This window comes from Thalia democratica, chromosome 4, assembly GCF_965202585.1.
Source record: "Thalia democratica chromosome 4, ktThaDemo2.hap1.1, whole genome shotgun sequence".
Lineage (NCBI taxonomy): Eukaryota > Metazoa > Chordata > Thaliacea > Salpida > Salpidae > Thalia > Thalia democratica.
In genome coordinates, this window is record NC_139168.1 from 25,108,265 (window position 1) to 25,126,146 (window position 17,882).

The following is a 17,882-nucleotide window of genomic DNA, read 5'->3' on the forward strand; positions in this document are numbered from 1 at the left end:
GAAAATATATTGTTTAACCAAAAACTACACCTATGTTAACAGGGTTGTCACTTTACGTGGAATAATCTGGAGTTTGAATATTTAGGCAATAAAAAATTTGTAAAAACCTGGTGATTTTGAAATTTTGAAAAAAGAATTTGGAAAATTGAACAAAAATCTTTTTAAGACCTGAAATTTTTAACAATTTTTACATGTTAAATAGAAAAATTTTGATTTAACACAAAAAATTTACCATGGAGATAAAAAAATTTGTTACATAATTTTTTTATTAAAAATCACATTTAAAGTAACTTTCAATATCTTTTCAACGTATTTAACACAGTTTTTGACATTATGCTTAAGTATAAACTTAAAATAGACCTAATAACAAGTATCTTTAAAAACCTGGAAGAAATTTTGAAAGCCTGGAGAAAATTTTCCAAAAGTCAGTGGAACCATGTACTATTGAAAAAATAAAGTCAATTTGTGAGTATAAATTGATAAAACCTTTACATTTTTTTATTTTTATAAAGTTAGGCTTGCTAAAGCTGATGTATTGAAGGATTTTTTAAAGGTACAACACTTTAATTATTAATAAAAAGCCACTAATTTTGTAGATTGGAGTCTAACTTATATGCCAAAAATTACCTGTAGGATTTACACTACTAGTCATTAGTTTATTAAAAATTAAAATTTGTAGTTTTTTCACTAACTTAATAAGTATAATTAATTTTGTTATTATAACAATATTAATTCCGACTATCTAATTTTCTCAGCAATTTATAAATAAACAAATGAACCTGCCAATACCCGAACACAAGTCATTATGTGATTTGTGTGTGCCAGCAGATAACAACATGACTGCCAACAAACTGAAACTTGACATGCTGATAAGGCTGGGATACAACGTTGTTGCATTCAACACTGAAGTCGCCTCCGAAGACAATTTCAATAAAAGTTTGTGCTTAATTACTGAAAGAATTTATAAAGTATGTAAATGAACTAAACTCATTTAGTTTTTGTATTCTTTTAATACAAAAGTAATGTTTTTCGTTTGGGTACTTCAACAGTAACTTTTAAAATAAAAGACTTGAACATTATATTAGTAGTAGAATTTTTTTATCATAGTTTTTAATACTTATCAATTTTTTTAAAAAATTAACAGGAAAAGTTTGTTGTTCTTATAGAAATTATTTAAGTGTAAAATGAACTTATTTAGGTTTAATTAAAACCTCGGTCCAACTTTGGTTTGATTGAAATTTTTTGGAAGACTTAAGCTATTAAACTTTTTTATTTCTCAGGCTAGTTTTGAAGACTTTTTTTTTTTTTCCTTAAAAATAATCCTTTTTTAGAAGTTTAAATTTCTTTTTGTTTAGTGATTTTTAATTGTTTTTTAAGTTTTTAATTGAAACAAAAAAAAAAGGTTTTACTATATTTTATTTTAAACTTTATAATTAATTCAGCCTAGTTTATGGTCACTCATTTTATCTTTTTTCACTTTGCATAATGGCAACCCTGATTAATTTTATACAAAATCATAGGTTTCACTTTTAAACAGACATATTGAAATAATAATTAGTTATTTTATAAACTTTGTTTTTATTATACTCCTTTAACACCACATACAGCTGCTTCTATTGTTATTCTTGTTGTTGTATAGATTTTAAAACTTAACTAAAATTTAAACTTTACCATAAATTCAATCTTGATATTAAAGTTTATTTTGTTTAGTTTTTAAGTAAAAAAAATTGTTTTTATTTAATTGTTTAAATGCTATTTTCTATGACTGTTACATACCTTTTTAGATTTATTTAAGCACTGACAAAGTTTTTGACCGAAACTTAGTTTGCATAATAAAGTCTTGAAAGAATAAATATATTATTTTTCCTCTAGTAGTTGATATCTCTTTATCTGTTTTCTTAAAACCAAAACATATAATAATCCTTTAACATCATAATTTTAATAGTCAACTTAATTTTAGCATCTTTAGAGCCTTAAATGGAAATTCATCTTAAAAAAACAGCTTTATAATGATAAATGAATCTATGTTATCCAATATGTAAACATTGTAAAATTAGCTTTTGAATCTCTTAGTTAATTTTTCTAAACTAATTTGATCAAATATTTTAGAGGGGAAAAAGCTTCCTGAATATCTTAGTTAATTTTTGTAAACTAATTTGATCAAATATTTTAGAGGGGAAAAAGCTTCCTGAACCACTGAAGCAAATTGAGTTGAGTGAAAGATCCAAGCAGATTTTGAAGGGAAGCAACAGAAAATTTATGCAGCTTTCCAGAGTTACAATTGAACTGAAGACTGGCAGTGATAGAATCAAGGTAATTTTCCTTTAACTAAACAAAAAAATAGTTTATTAACAGACTTACTTTAACTTTAATTAAATTGTTGTACTAAATACTTTAGAAAATTCTTGTTATACTATTTGAACACAGTATTTGAAAACAACATGAAGTAATTTTCAAATACTTCATTTTGTTTTGAAGTTCACTAACACTACAATATTTGAAAGCGTAAAATTCTGAGCTATTGCATTTTAGTGCTCTTTTGTTATTTTTTTTTATTTACTTTCAAAGCGCAGAATGCTTTTTAAGCAGTAAATTTTGTAGGTAGTTGTAATAAAAGATAAATCAAGTACAGCTTTAAAATAATATGTTTATTTTTTCATTCTCAAACTATTTTGTTCCTTACTCAGATTGATTCAAATCATTTACGCATGCTAAAGAAAGGCAACCCTTAAATAATTTATAATTTAACGTTATAAGAAATTTATTTCAAGAGTATAACTTGATTATTTTGTATGTTTAAGTCTTTTGTAATTTAAAAAAGACATTAACAATCTGTTTTTTAATTATAAAAGTACATGGAAGTGGTTCTAATAACAAATATTTTTGAAATTTTTATTATTAAACAGTTTTTTTTTTTTTCTATGATTTTTTATTGAAAATACTGAATTTATTTATGTTTCAACTTTAATAATTGTACTGTATGTTTAATGAAAAATACTAGTATTTATATAAGTTTGTATCTCGTTCTTTTTTATTCAAAAGTAGTTCCTGGAAGTTTAATAAAATGTATTTTTAAATTATAATATAATTCAAGAGTAGTTTTATATAACTTGTGTAAATAAGCATTATAACTTACATTCTATGTTTAGTAAAAACCAATAAACATATTTTCAAATAATAAAATGTTAAATATTTTTCATTTATGAATCATTATTAATTATTAATTATTTGTTTGTAATTTTGTTTTTTTTCACCTTACTTACAGGACTACTTTACTTTAAAAGTTTTAAGAATATTGAAGTCTTTTGTATTTTATTTTAACAAATATTTTAGTTGGATTTTTAACTGTGCCTAGTATTAATATATAGTTCTATAAGTAGTTAATTTTTTCAAATTAAAAATGCTCAGATTTTAGAAGTAGCTTTTTATGGTTATGTTTAAACTTTTAAAGCTAAAATTTTAAACAATTACTTACAGGAATTTTTAATGCCAGTAACTATTGCTGTAAGCTTAAAAAAAATTGACACTTATTTTTTAGAATTTATTCAAGCTTAGTTAGATACTTTAAAGTTGTTTATATTGATTTGTTTTTTTGTTTGTACATTCAATTAATTTTTAGCTTTTAATTCAAGCTCAAATTTTGTTTTTTCTATTCAAAGTAATTATTTGTGTATTTATCTTGTTACATATTTTTAGATATTTTTTTGACTTATTTAGTAAAGTATTTTAAACTACAGTTAAAATCAGTTTGTTTTTACAATTATTTTGATTTTAATTAACATTTAAACGAACCTAAAGTTTAGATGTAAAAAAGATAAATTTATAATTTGTGCAACTCTTTTCTTGTTACAAAATGTCATTACACTTGTGGTATACTTTGTTGAGAACCTGTTTTAAAACTTATAAATATTATTAAGTTGTAAGGGGCAATAACTAGTAAATAACATAAGTAAAGATAAAAATAATAAATGAGTGATTATTTAGTGAACTGTGAATATCCAATAAAAAGGTGCATTTGTTTATTAAACTTCTGTCTTTAATTTGTTTTATTTTTTTTTTTTAACGTTTATACTAGTACTTGATATTTTAATTAAATTTGATGTGAAACTAAAAAAAAAATAATATAAAGACTTTTGGAAACCTATGGATAGAGACAACAGTTTAAACATTGCTATTTCAATAATGTTCTAGTACTGTTTATTATTAGACAAACATTATGTATAAACTTTGAAGTGATTCGCTAAGTTTTGTACCATGCTTTTAACAAATGCTAAAGTCATTAAATTAGAAGACAATAAGTTGCATCATGGATTATTATATAAACCCGGGTGTAATAATAATATTCACTTTAAGTTAGATACACTTGTGGACAACACTGTCCAATTTCAAACAGCTTTTCAGTAGCTGTGATTTGATTAAAACTTTAGGTAAATGCTCCCATAGTTGACCCCATTGATGACCAATTGGCTAACAGGGGGCAAAGAATATTAGAAGGGCAGAAAAGTAAATGGCACAGTGGACCAGAATCACGCTGAACTATACATACAACCTAAGAAACGTGTGTAAACAAACCTTAATCGTATCTAATATGTTATTTATAACATATTTTACGTATTTAAAAATTGTTTCAGACTTTAAACCAAAACATTTTAAGGTTCTATGGCTATTAAACCTTAAAAAAGTTATATCAAAAAATATGTAAAACTTATTTGAATTTAATAACTGTAATGTAATAAATATAAATCTGGATAAGGAAGGTCTGTAAATAAACTCCACCGAAGCTGTGCATTCCGTATACGTGTTATATTCTATGTCTATATATTGTTTCATAAACAGTTATTAAAACAACTTATCCCATAACATGTTCACTTGTAAGCAAATAGTTTACATTGTGGTGAATAGTTAAATAAAAGGTTTAACTTGATGTATAACTGTTTTTCTAGGTAATAAAACTAAGTTTAACTTTAAGTAATGACTTCAAATATAGTTGTTTGGCATTTAAAAGAGTGTTTTAAATTGCAGAACTTGCCATTTTGGTGCTAAAATATTTATCTAAAGTTTATCACCTCAAACTGCGAAAAACTAGATGAAACATAAGTAAATGTCAGGGATTGAAATTTTTTTATGAAAAAAAGTTGAAACTTTTCTAGCAACACTAAAATCTCATTAACTTTTTTAATTTATTAATGTATTACATTATTTTTTTTACAATTAGTTGTTTTTATTGTTTAGTTACAAGTATGAATAACAATTAAACAAACCTAAAAAATGACATATAAGCGTGCATAGTAACGTTAAATGAAAATATAGTTTTAACACATGAATAAAATTATCTAAATTGTTCTTTGGAAACACTAATTATAACGTAAACCAAACAGGCTCGCAACTTGATAAACGAGGGAAATTCGACTTGATCAATAAAATTTTAAGAAAATATTGAATAAAGTTATCTCAGTTATTTTCTTTATCTAGTTATAATAAATGAAAGTCTATTACAACCAATCAAATAGGTTCGCAATTTCATCAACGATGGAAAATTCGACCTGATAGCGGTGAAGCCTTTGAACGACGATCAGTTTCACGCCGCCTGCAATCAACTTAATTGTGACATCATAGTCGTTGAGGGGATGCACCGAACCCCGTTCAATTTGACGAACAAGACCGTGCGCGCCGCTATTGATAGAAACATCAAATTTGAGGTAAAAAAATAAAGTTATTAGTTTTAAAAAATTTTAAGTAAAAAAATGTTTTCTAATTCTAAAGATTTCCTATGGATTTAGAAGCTTTATTAATCCAGTTTTTTTTTGTTGTATTTGTAAGTTAATTTTATGTATATACCAAAATTTAAGCAAAGGGGCGAAAGTGGATGTGAGTGGTAAAGGGCCACAGGGGTCCACGAGGCTATAGTTTGAAACTTACACTATATATTCTGGAGTTGATGATGAAGAGCAATAAAATAAAGTCTTAGGTGTATTTTTGGGTAGTTTTTTACTAGATTTTCCCGATTTGATGATAATAGTAAAAAAGGGTCTTAGGCGTATTTAATGGTAGTTTTTTGAGAAATCTTGTTTTTAGAGGACCATAGCTGATAGTAGTATATTTTTTCTGATTAACAAAATGCTCCACAGTTTCACTACTCACCGATGATAAGGAGCATGGAAACGATGAAACACACGATATCAGCAGCGTTGAGGCTGCGGGAATGGAGCAAGAAGAAACCGTGCGTGATTGTCAGCAGCAACGCACAAACTCACATGCACCTCAGGCCACCGTGCGTTTATTTACTTTGAATTTTTATTTTAGTTCAAAACGTAGAAAAATTTTGTTGTTTATGCTGAAAATTTTATACTGTTTATTTTAATTTGAACAAAGACCTTTGCGTTTGTTGCTGAAAATGAAATAAACAGAAATTAGTAATATGTTATATTTAAGTTTTTTCTTAAATTATTTTCTTAAATCTTTTTCTTTGTGTTTTCTTAAAACCAAAACATATTATATTTAAGTTTTTAATAATCGTAATAATTACATGAAGCTCAAATCAACGTTTGTTTTTGTTTTGTAATTAGTTTGATTTTTTATTTTGATTTAAAACTTTGCAAAAAATTTTGTAAAGTTCTTACTGTAGGTTTCACCAGTCAGTTATTTTGTTATTTAATACAGTTTAAAAAAAATTCTAATAGTATATTAGTCTGAGAATTTTAATAGCAACAATTTTTCCTTTTTTGTTTAACATAACAACCTTATTGTGTGGTTTTTATTTTAATGATTAGTATATTTTACTCATATTTACTTTTTAATGCAGGAAAGCGGTGGCTCACCTCTCGCTGTTGCTGGGAATTCCCTTAAACGAGACAACACACGTTTGCGAGAGAAATATGAGGGAAACGGTGGTGCACTCCTTCATGAGAAAAACTTCAAAGAGCGCCGTGTTTGTGCAGAGAGTTTGTGATGGTTTGTTGAAAATTTTATTTCGTTGCTGAGGTTTTATTAAATGTTCGTTTGAGTAAAAAAGTTAATTTTTTTGAACAGCATAAGAGTTTTTTAAATTTTTCATAGAAGTAACTAATACAACTAAAAACAGTTTACAATGTTTTTATTTTACAAAACAATATATAAACAAAAACGGTTGTAACTTTGATTATTATTGCATGTAAATTGTCAATATGAAATATTTGTTGAAAATTATATCGATTATCGCTGATGTTTTATGGAGTTATTACTTCAGTTACTTATAAAGAGGGTGGGCGAAATATGCACGAGGACACTTTTACACGTAGGGTAATTTTTGCACAAAAGTATAAATAAAGTGCAGACCAAGGGTTAAGAGTAACATTGGTAGTCAAAGAAAAAAAAAAATACACAAAATATTAAAAAGATAACATAATGAACAGGGGTTAGGCGTAACAGTGTTAGTAAAATAAAGCATAAAATCAATTACTTAAAAATATTAAAAAGAGAAATAGAGTTAATAACCAAAGTTAATAGTTAGGGGTAACAGTGGTAGTTGTAAAAAAAACAAAAAAAAAATGTTTAAAGAAAAAATGTTTTCGACCAAGATTAAAAGTTATGGGTAACTGTGATAGTAAATATATATATATATATATATATATATAACTAATAATAAACTTAAACATACAAAAATTCCCAGCTGTGCAAAAGAGTCTTCGTGCAAAAGTAACGCCATACAAAAGTATTTCTTCTTGCATTTTTAACACCTACCCGCTTATAAATGTTTAAACAGCAATATTGTATTAAGCAATTTTAAACAAGTAACTAATACAACTAAAAAATTTAAGTAATGCTTATCTACACCATAAAGTTTAAAACACTGACAAAAAACTTACTTACTTAAAAGGGTATTATTTTAATGTATGTCTTGTGTAGTTTATTCAGCAATAAAAAATATTAGTAAGAGTATTTAACTTAAATTTTTGTAAAATACTAGACAAAGTAGAAACAATGAATGTAGATGAAGTAGCACCAAATAATGTAGATGAAGTAAAAGCAAATAATGTAGATGAAGTAGCAATAAAATGCTCAGTGAAAAGACCATCTAATGCTAGTAATCAAGATGAACCTGAAAATAAAAAACTCTGTGATTTGTAATTGTATAAATGATATTTTTTTTTTGGATTATTCTTGATTTCACTTATTTTATAACTTTTATGTTTTAAGTTTTTAAAGTTAAAAAAAAAAATGCTTTTATCCTCTTTATGTAAAAATATTTTTAGTGAACTTTTATGTTAGGTAATAGTTATAGTTTAATTATTTAGTTTTCTTGTTTAATATTTAGTCTAATTTCTAATGATTATAATTAGTTTTATATTTTAAAAGTTTTTAAATATACTGTTTAATCCTGTTAATGTATTGTTGTAAAATATAATATTTTCACAGTAAATTTACTCACTTATTTATCTTGTTTCTTTTTAGTTGAACATAGATATACTTTTATAATCTTTAAAAAAATATCTATACATAAAAAGTTAAGAATTTTTTTAAATTACGTTGATTTGATTAAGTTAAGTGGTTTGTGTCAAAACTTCTAAGGTTTGGTAACCTAGATTTTTTAGAAATTTTATTGGCAAATATTATTTTTTAATCAACTAACATCTTGAATTAGTATACAATTTTTTCGAAATAACTACCCTTAAAAACATTTATTTTAAGTTTTTTTTTAAAGTTATTAGCAGGGTTGCCACAAGGCCAGGAAAAGTCAGGAAAAACTAAAAAAAAAGACAAAAGTCAGGAGAAAATGGAGGTTTTTGAAAAAAAGTCAAGAATAGTTATGAAATTTGACAAAGTTAAAAAAAAAAGTAAGATTTTGTCAGTTTAAATTTTCAAAATTCCATAAATTCCAAAGCCTTCAAATGGTAAAAATTAATTAAAAGTCCTTTAAAGTCAGACTAAAATAGCAAAATTTTCCTATAAATTTAGAAAATTATTTAATTTCCAATGCCTTCATATGGTATAAATTAATAGAATATCCTTTATAAAACTGCAAAACTTTTCTATTAACATATTGAACAACTACCCTACTTGAACAAGCAGTTTTTGTAAGTTAGTATTGATGATCTGTAGCAGGGACACTTACATAGTGAAACTGTGATATAAACACAAAAGTTTATCTAGCATAATTTTGGAATCAAAGTGTTTTTTATTTAAGTAAATAGTTAAGTTCTTTATAATTAAGCAGTTAGTTTAGTATTTTATGTAACAAGTTGATGTGTATACTTTCCTCTATATAGTTTTTTTAAATTTTTGAAATAAGTTATAAGAGAGAGAGGAGACCAGATGAAGGAAACCATATCTTTTCTGATAGAGCTGTTTATTTGCAAGTACATCAATCATACACAGATGGTTGAAGTGATGTAATGTAAGTTTGATGATTGAAACTGTTGTATTAACCTGTATTACAATTAGATTGAAAGCAATTTATAGTTTTAAGTGTTAGATTATGTATTTTAGAATAAGTTTAAATTAAGAGTTTGATTTAGAAAAGTCAGGAACATTTTAGTAAAAAGTCAGGAAATTTTTCTTAGCTTGATCTGTGGCAACCATGTATTAGTGTTTGTAGCTTATTTTGAAAGTGCAAAAGTGTGTATAAGCAAATAGCAAAATAAAAGTAAATAATTAGCTAGTACAATATTTTACCTGATAGTTTTATAAAATTGTAATAAGTTACATATATGTCATATTTATTTAAAAGCTATATTTAAAAAAAAAAGTAAAAATGAACTAAAGTTAATAATTTGTTATAATGGAGAATACTTATATTAAATTTGTTTAAACAAAGGTAACAACGTTTCACCCCACAAGCCTGCAAAATAAGACAATGGATAACTAAATAATATAGTGCAAAAAAACTAATACAGTCAAGTTTTTAAGTTAAAAAAAAATCATTATGTTAATATAACATTATTATAAAAGTGAACGAAAAGTAATAAAGTTAATAAAAGCTTGTAATAACGGTCTATATTTACAATTATTGATATGTTTCTTACAGATTTAGATGTAGCTTATAACACAACAAAATAGCATTTAAGAAATAAAGATTAACAAAGAAAAGTAACTGCTGTGAAGACGCCAAGTTTTCAAATAGAATTTCCTAAAGTGCGGACAGGTGTAAAAAAGTTCTTGTGTTTTATTTAGATTTAGTTTTTTGTCAGCAAGTGCTATCTCAATTTTTTCCAGGTTGTAAGTTTTACAGATGTTACCTACATTTTTATTTCTTTAATCTTATGCATGATGTTGCATTTTATTTCGTAGCAAGTGTTATTGTTTTTTAATTTTCAAATGTACTTGGAAAGCTCTGTTCCTTTATTATTCTCATTTCTCATATCACTAATGTGCGTACCATCTCTTTTTAAATAGGCCTCCCGTGGATCCTATGTATTCCTTGGTTTCGTTCTGAGTAGTGACTGTCGCCTTGTATACAATACTTTCCCTTAAGTACTTAAGGGGCAGGAATCTTTGTTGCGGCAGTTGCACGTCTTATTCTCTTGATCTTTCTTATAGTTCAATTTACTTAGTATCTTCTTGTTGTGGCCACTTGTTAGTGATTTAATATTTTCCATACAACAATACGATACTTTGCAGTTGTTTATGTTAAAAATCTTTTTCATGCTCTCTACTTTAAAATGTTAGTCAATTAGATCCAAGATTTTTTTTCTCGTTAGTTTTTACTGACTGGCAGTATGGGGGATTGAAAAACATAATTTTTCTTGTTCGTTTTCGTTTCTTTTTGTCTACAAGGTTAGTTTTGTTTTCATATTCAAGTTCGTGTTTGAAGTTAAATTAGCATTAGAGCAACTTGGTAGATATGCTTTGCATTATCAAAGATTTGCCGGTCTGTAGACAGCCTATTTAATTTTTTCTCTATCATTTTAGGTAGGTTTTTACCTGATTATCGTCGGGTGGTTGGAGTTATAATGGAGAATACTGATAAAATATACATATATGTAGAACAGCTAACATTAAAAGGGTTCGGCTACTTTTGCACGGACCAAACTTTTATAGTTTAAGTTATAACTATACTAAGTTTAAAACATAATTTCAATAAACCTAAAAAAATTAGTGTAATAATGATTGCCGTGAATTTTGGACACCTACCAAACATATAAATAGCTAACAGTTGACTTATTACTATTTTAATGGATGAACAAATTTAATTAGACTACTGGAAAGGTAGTTAAATTGATTTTGAATAAAATTAACAAGCTATTTTAAATAACTGAAATATTGAGTTAAAATTAAGTTTTGTTGTCAACAAAAAACAACAATCAAGACTTGTAAGTTTTATTTACTTTTTAAGAAGTAAATTTTAATTAGTGCAAAGTATAATGGATGGTCGTAAATTTTAGCTTCTTGTATTAATTGACATGCTAATACTTACTTTTGTATTTCGTTTATGTACTTTTTAAATTAGAATGATTTTTTTTTAATACCCAAATAATTTTGTTTAACCATACTTGTTTCAAAAACTTCTAACATAATCAAATATTTTTTTTTCGGCCAGATATAGCAACATTTAATGGGTGCCGGACTTGTCCATTGACTTCGGAGGGCCGCTTTAATAAAAAAAAAATTTGAGCTTTGGGTTCAAGATAGTTCTAATAGTAGAGATCAAGTTACAACAAAGTACAGCTCAACGCTGAACGTTCATTAAAATACATATAAGTTAGTGCTTCATACAATAAACATTGTTTAAAAATGATAATTTCTACAAAATACAAGTAAAAATTCTATATCTACTAGTAAGGTTACTAATTAAAACAAAAGTGTGATTATATTAGTTAAAAAAATTAACCACGATTATAGTTTGAAAAAGAACTATTACTATTTTTTATTTATTTATTCTTTCAAGACTTTATTATGCAAACTAAGTTTCGGTCAAAGACCTCGTCAGTTCTTAAAACAATCTAAAAAGATATGTAACAGTCATGGAAAAAAGTATTTAAAAAACTGAATGAAAACAAAGTTTTACTTAAAAAAATTTATGTTTTAATCCTAAGGTTGAAAAAAAAAAATTATTTGTTTCGTTTTTAAGTAAAACTTTTTTTTTAAATTGTTTAAATACTATTTTCCATGACTGTTACATATCTTTTTAGATTTTTTTTTTAAGCACTGACAATGTCTTTGACCAAAACTTAGTTTGCATAATAAAGTCTTAAAAGAATAAATATATTCTCCTCTGGTAGTTGAAATCTCTTTATTTGTTTTCTAAAAATCAAAACATATATAATATTTTTGTTTTTAATTTTTGAAAAGTCACTGAAAAATTATTTGAAAGAAAAAAATAAGTTGCATAATATTAGTATCGAAATTTGAAAAACATATAAAATAAAAACATGATGTGCATTTTTTGATATGATGTTCGGTAAAAGTTAGCTAAATGTCCTCTTTTATTTATAAGTTAATATAGAATTATGTTATGTTTTAACATTAGCAAATGATGTTGCTAATCTTTTTAAATTGTACAAAGTACAGAGCTTTCTAACCACAACATAAGTTACATGGTATACATCAGAAAATATATACAAAATAAGTTTTATTAAATAATTATGGACATATTTCATATTAAAAATGACCAAATCTTAATAGCTATACTTATTTTAACTATAAAATCCTATTAGTAAGTTTTTCTACCTTTTTTATTTAAACTTTTTAGTAGTATTCATTGTCAATAGGCAACATTTTTCGCGTTTCAATGCTTAGTATACTTTTAGTATAGTTTAATAATAAACTTTTAATTGCTTTTTGTGAAACTTAAGATGAACTAACAAATTAAATATCAAAGACATTACTTTGGCAACATTTAGAAATGCTTTTTTTTCTATATGTAAACACAAATTTTTTTATTGCTTTTTTATTTATGATTTTTTGGTATTTATTTAAACACACATTTTATTAAAAAAATTTATTAATTTGATAGATAAATTTAGAAATAATATAGTTAAATATTCATTCAATGCTTTAAATACAGTATTTTTTTATTTTGTTCAACAAGTATTATAGTTTTCATAGTATCTTTATTTTTATTTTAGAGAATATTTAACGAAAACGTTAGTAGTGAAAAGAAAACTAAAGAAAATTCTGACGTTTAAATTATTATTAACAAAAATATTTTTGAGTTCTTTAAAACTTATTGTACTTATTGTTAAAGGGTCTGTTTCTAAAAATTAGAATTGTCAAAAGTAAATCAAAAATTGAAACTCTGATAATGACCACATACAAAAGAAAACTGTTCAGTCATATGAAAGAACTTGAAAATAAAAAAGCAAAAATCTCTTAAAAAGAAGCTAGGAATTCTTAAGCTTATGTTAAAAAAATATTAAAAAAACCAAGTGAGAAGGTAAAGAATCGAAATCTAACAAAGTTTAACAAACATCAGACGTCTACTTAAATAGCAAATAAGTCTGGATTATTTATTAAAAACTTAATTTGACTATATTAAACTAGAAGAGGAGTTTTGTATTGTTATAAAATGAAAAACTAATACATGATAGGTTTTTTTTGTTTATGATATTCGTGAATAATTTTGAAACAGAGTAAAATGTGTATAAATTATTTTGTTAAACAAAATGTTACTATAAAAGCAATATTTTAGTAAAGCAATTAAAGTTAATATTTTTGTTGTACTGTTTGCAATTTTTGGTTGAACATTTTAGTTGATGTTTTATAAGTTGATGTTTTATAAGTTGCTTATAAAAAAGTTCATTAGAAGTTGTGTTTGTTGTTTAAAACGTTCAGTTTAAGTGGCATAATTATAAAGTAAAGTGATTTATGCAATACATAAATTTATTGAACGACAAAAAAATGCTTAAAACATTTAGTCCTAGGACCTGGTGTACGAAGAACCTTTCGGTTATCGAGTCGCCCATCACGGATACCTTTTAATGTCTTGTCTAGAACAGTAAAACGTACCTGATTTTAAAATCACGCAAGTTTTAAAAATTGATACTATACTTTAAGTATTTAAAACTATATTTTGCAATAGTGACTAAACCATTTTATCGCTTTATGAGTAGTAATTAAAACTTTTAAGTACAAAACTTAATAAGTTTTGCAACTAGATTGTTTTTTTTTGCTTTTTGTATAGTGATCCGCAACTAATTTTGTTTTTACTTCACTTATACTATTCTTACTATAAAACTACTATACGTATACTGCGTTCTTTCTCTGTAATACCCTAGACAAGTTGAGCAGATTGTAGAAAAGTAGTACTTTGTAGAGTTTGTAATAATACTCTATTAATTATTTTTTAGTTCTACTTTAATCATTAAAAAATTCTTATGAACCGACAAATCTTTCTTTATCTAAAACAGAGCGTAAAACAAATAGTTTTTAAATAGTTGTATATTAGCAGTGAGTTTTAGTAATTGTATATTAAGTCAGGTTTGAATAAAAGTTACAAAGTGTTAAACAGTTAAATAAACGCTATACAAGCTCTAGAAATTTAAATTAAGCTAATTCAACAAAAAAAAAACGTCTTGCAATATAAATACTTTATTTAAAATATTAAACTTAATATTTAAATTTAGTTTTTATTTTCATTTATTTTAGTTTTTCAATCATCTTATTTTTTCACTGTACTAGTTTTTCACACAATTACGAGTGATATTATGAAATAAGTACACTCCATAAACCATCTGCATATTTAAGTGTAAAAATTTCAGTTTGGCATTAAAAATTCATCGAATGTCTTTTTAAGTGAACTTTTATGTTATAATACAACGTTTTTGTAATACTAGCAAAGTGTGAAGCTTTAATATAGTGTTTAATGATTTAAAACGTTCAGTTTGTTTTCAAAGTAGTAAAAAAAAGTGTTGAAAAAAATAAATAAAGTCTTGTTAAACTTATTACATTTAAGAAGAATAAAATAGTAGTTAGTAAGTTTACTATATGTAATATGTATAATTTATTAGAAGTGAACAAAAATTTAAACACTGAAGTGTTTAAAAAAGTTATGCAACAATTTTTTGAGAACTGCTTATCATGTGTTTGTTAAAGTATAATCTTATTTTTTTGTACTTTTAAAACATAAGAGTTATTTCTTTATTTAAAACGTTACATAGCTTTAATAGTTGTACTGTAAAATATGTAAAAAATTAGCTTATAAATTATTTTTTACTTGATGCAAAAGTAGCTTTTGCAAAATTGAAAATTGAAGAAGATTAACAAAGTTTGAATTGTTTGCTCTGTGACGTTTAGAATCCTTTATAGTATTTTTTTTGGTTTTTTATAGCTGTTTAATTTGGTTTAAAAAAAGGGAAAACTTTTTATAGGTTGTCATAAAACCTAAAAAATAAAAAGTTTTTTATTTTGTGTTTTAAAAAAAAGACACAGTTAATAGTAAAAGTTTTTTGTTAAAATACTTAAATATAATCTAAAAAATTAAAAAAAACCCAAAAGCTGAACTTATGTTTAAAAATTGACAAAAATAACATAAACAACATTTAAGTTTGTATAGAAATTATGTCGACCGAAAAAAAAACAATAAAGAACTTAAAGTTCTATTTTTAGTATGTTACTTTGTACTAACATGTTTTATATATTGTCTACTATTTTTAATTGTTCATTAAAGTCCCTTAACAACTAACATAACACTTTAATGAAAATTTACATCAAACTTTTATTATAAAACTGGTATTTCCCTTCGTTTATTATTGCAAACCAAAAGCCTTTTTTTTTTTGAATGAAAAATGATTGTGCCAATATATGTTTTAAACGTAAGTAAGGGTATTAAACATTCATTTTTTATCTAATTTATTCATTTGACAAGATTTTATAAATACTTAAATTAGATAGATACAAATTTATTATAAAGTAAATAGGTATTTTATACAGTTTAAAAAATGCACACTTTTTCGGAATTTTTAGAACGGCACACCGACTTCATCAAAAAAGCGAAACTAATAAACTTTACATGGTACCAGATTGAAATAGTGACCAAACTAGTTCGAGATCACTTCGACTTTGACGAGAGGGTCAAGGTGTATGACGTCATAAATAATTACCTTGCTTCCGATGACGTCAGCAACAGCCCGTACGCGAGAACCCTGAAGCAGAACCGGCAGCCGTCGGAAGCCGAGCTGAAAAAGCTGCGAGGAAGCATTTTCTACGAAGTTGTGGGAAAAATAACGGCGATGAAAACCGAACGCGAAAATTTTCCACCGCTGAGCGGCGCTGGTGAGCAGCTGAGCGAGAAGCAGATAAAAGCTTGATGGTTCGAAGCAGCGAGCTGAGCGAATGCGACAAATGCGGTAATGTGATTGGCCGGTTTCGCGCCAACCTCGTTTGCGGGCATGCGATTGGCCGAGACTGTTTGGACGAGTTTGTGAGAAATACAGGGGAATGCCCTGTTTGCAAACGAGTCGTGTAAGTTTTACATTACTCGTTTGCAAACATTACCGATATCTTACTATTACTGATATCTAATTACATTGCATACTTTCAATTTTTTTAGCTGTTTTTTTTTATTTGATTTATTTTCTTTTTTTGATAGCTACACACAAGTTTTTCGATAAATAACGTTTTTTTAAATCCAGTTTTCTAAAATTAGCTTTCAGATTAATATAAGTACAAAAGCTTTCATTTACAGAATTGTATAAAAAGTTTATAAATGGATGTTTTTTAATGATAAAACTTATTAATATAAGTTTTTAATTACTTTTCAAATCTTTTTGATTTGGAAGAACAAATAAGCTTATAAATTTGTAAAATTTTTATTAAAACCCATTCAAAGTTACCACTTTTTTTATTATTAAGTAAGTTTTGTATATGTTACTTTTTTTTAAATTTTAAGTGTTTTTTAAGTTTAAAATATTTAACGATGGTTACTTTGGCTCAAATAGCTTTATTTGCAATTAAAAAAAAATCCAAACTTTAGATCCAATTGTTTTCCTTATCTTTTAAGCTAACTTGAATTTTTATTTATTCTAAAAAATGTTCTTTTGCCTTTATTTAGAAAATAAAAACATCTGATTGGGGTTTGAATTTTTAAGTCGGGCCCCTTTATAAATTTAACGTTTCTATCATTTTTTTTACTTATTTTGGCTTTTCTGCAAAAATATAGTAATTATTATTTAAACTTACTTATTAAACTAAGTTTATAATCAAGGAAATATTTATTTTTCCTTTTAATATTTTCTTAAAGATATGACATTTTTTCTTTAAATATATCTTATTTTAATGTTCAAGTTTATCAAGCTTTACTGCAAAAATATACAAATTTCGAATACTTTTTTTTTTTCGATATGCTTATTTAACTAAGTTTTATATTAATGAAATATTAGTTTTTCCGATTTATTTTTATTTTTCTAAATGCAAGTTTTGCATAAATTCATAGCACTGAGCAAGAAGTCCCTCGAATAATGTAAACTTAGAGAATTTAAGTAAAACTAGCATAGGTCATGTAATAAAGATAAAAATAAGTCGTAAAAATTTTAAATTAAATTTAATTAAAGGGGCCCACTAAAAATTCATACCCCAATCAGGTATATTTTTTTTCTATTTAAGGCAAAAGAACATTCCTTAGAATTAAAAAAAAAATCCAAGTTAGCTTTAAAGATAAGGAAAATAAGTGGATCTAAAGTTTGGACATTTTTAAAAAATTGCAAAAAAAAGCTATTTGTGCAAAAGTAACCCTCGTAAATATTTAAATGATCATATTGTTTATTCGATAATTGTTATTTTAATCATCATAATATAAATGATACAGTTACACCTAAAGTCACTGTTTTCTGTCTTAATTTATAAAAATTAAAAAAAATTATAAATTAAAATAAACTCAAAAAGTAATGTAAGTATGTTTAGTGTGTAAAAAAATAAATCTTTAATATCTAAACATAATAAAATCAGTTTATTTCTTTTTAAAAACTTAA

General features: G+C 25.2%; 1 protein-coding gene across 1 annotated transcript; it reads left to right on the plus strand.

The window, feature by feature from the left end:
• Window positions 1-760: 760 nt before the first annotated feature.
• On the plus strand, window positions 761-8,380 carry LOC145834944 (ribonuclease P protein subunit p30-like). The gene is made up of 6 exons (XM_082942474.1): window positions 761-936; window positions 2,174-2,313; window positions 5,511-5,699; window positions 6,129-6,271; window positions 6,803-6,951; window positions 7,946-8,380. Exons 1-6 carry the CDS (start codon window positions 774-776, stop codon window positions 8,104-8,106), a joined length of 945 nt encoding a protein of 314 aa, XP_082798600.1. The 5' UTR covers window positions 761-773; the 3' UTR covers window positions 8,107-8,380.
• The last annotated feature ends 9,502 nt before the right edge of the window (window positions 8,381-17,882 follow it).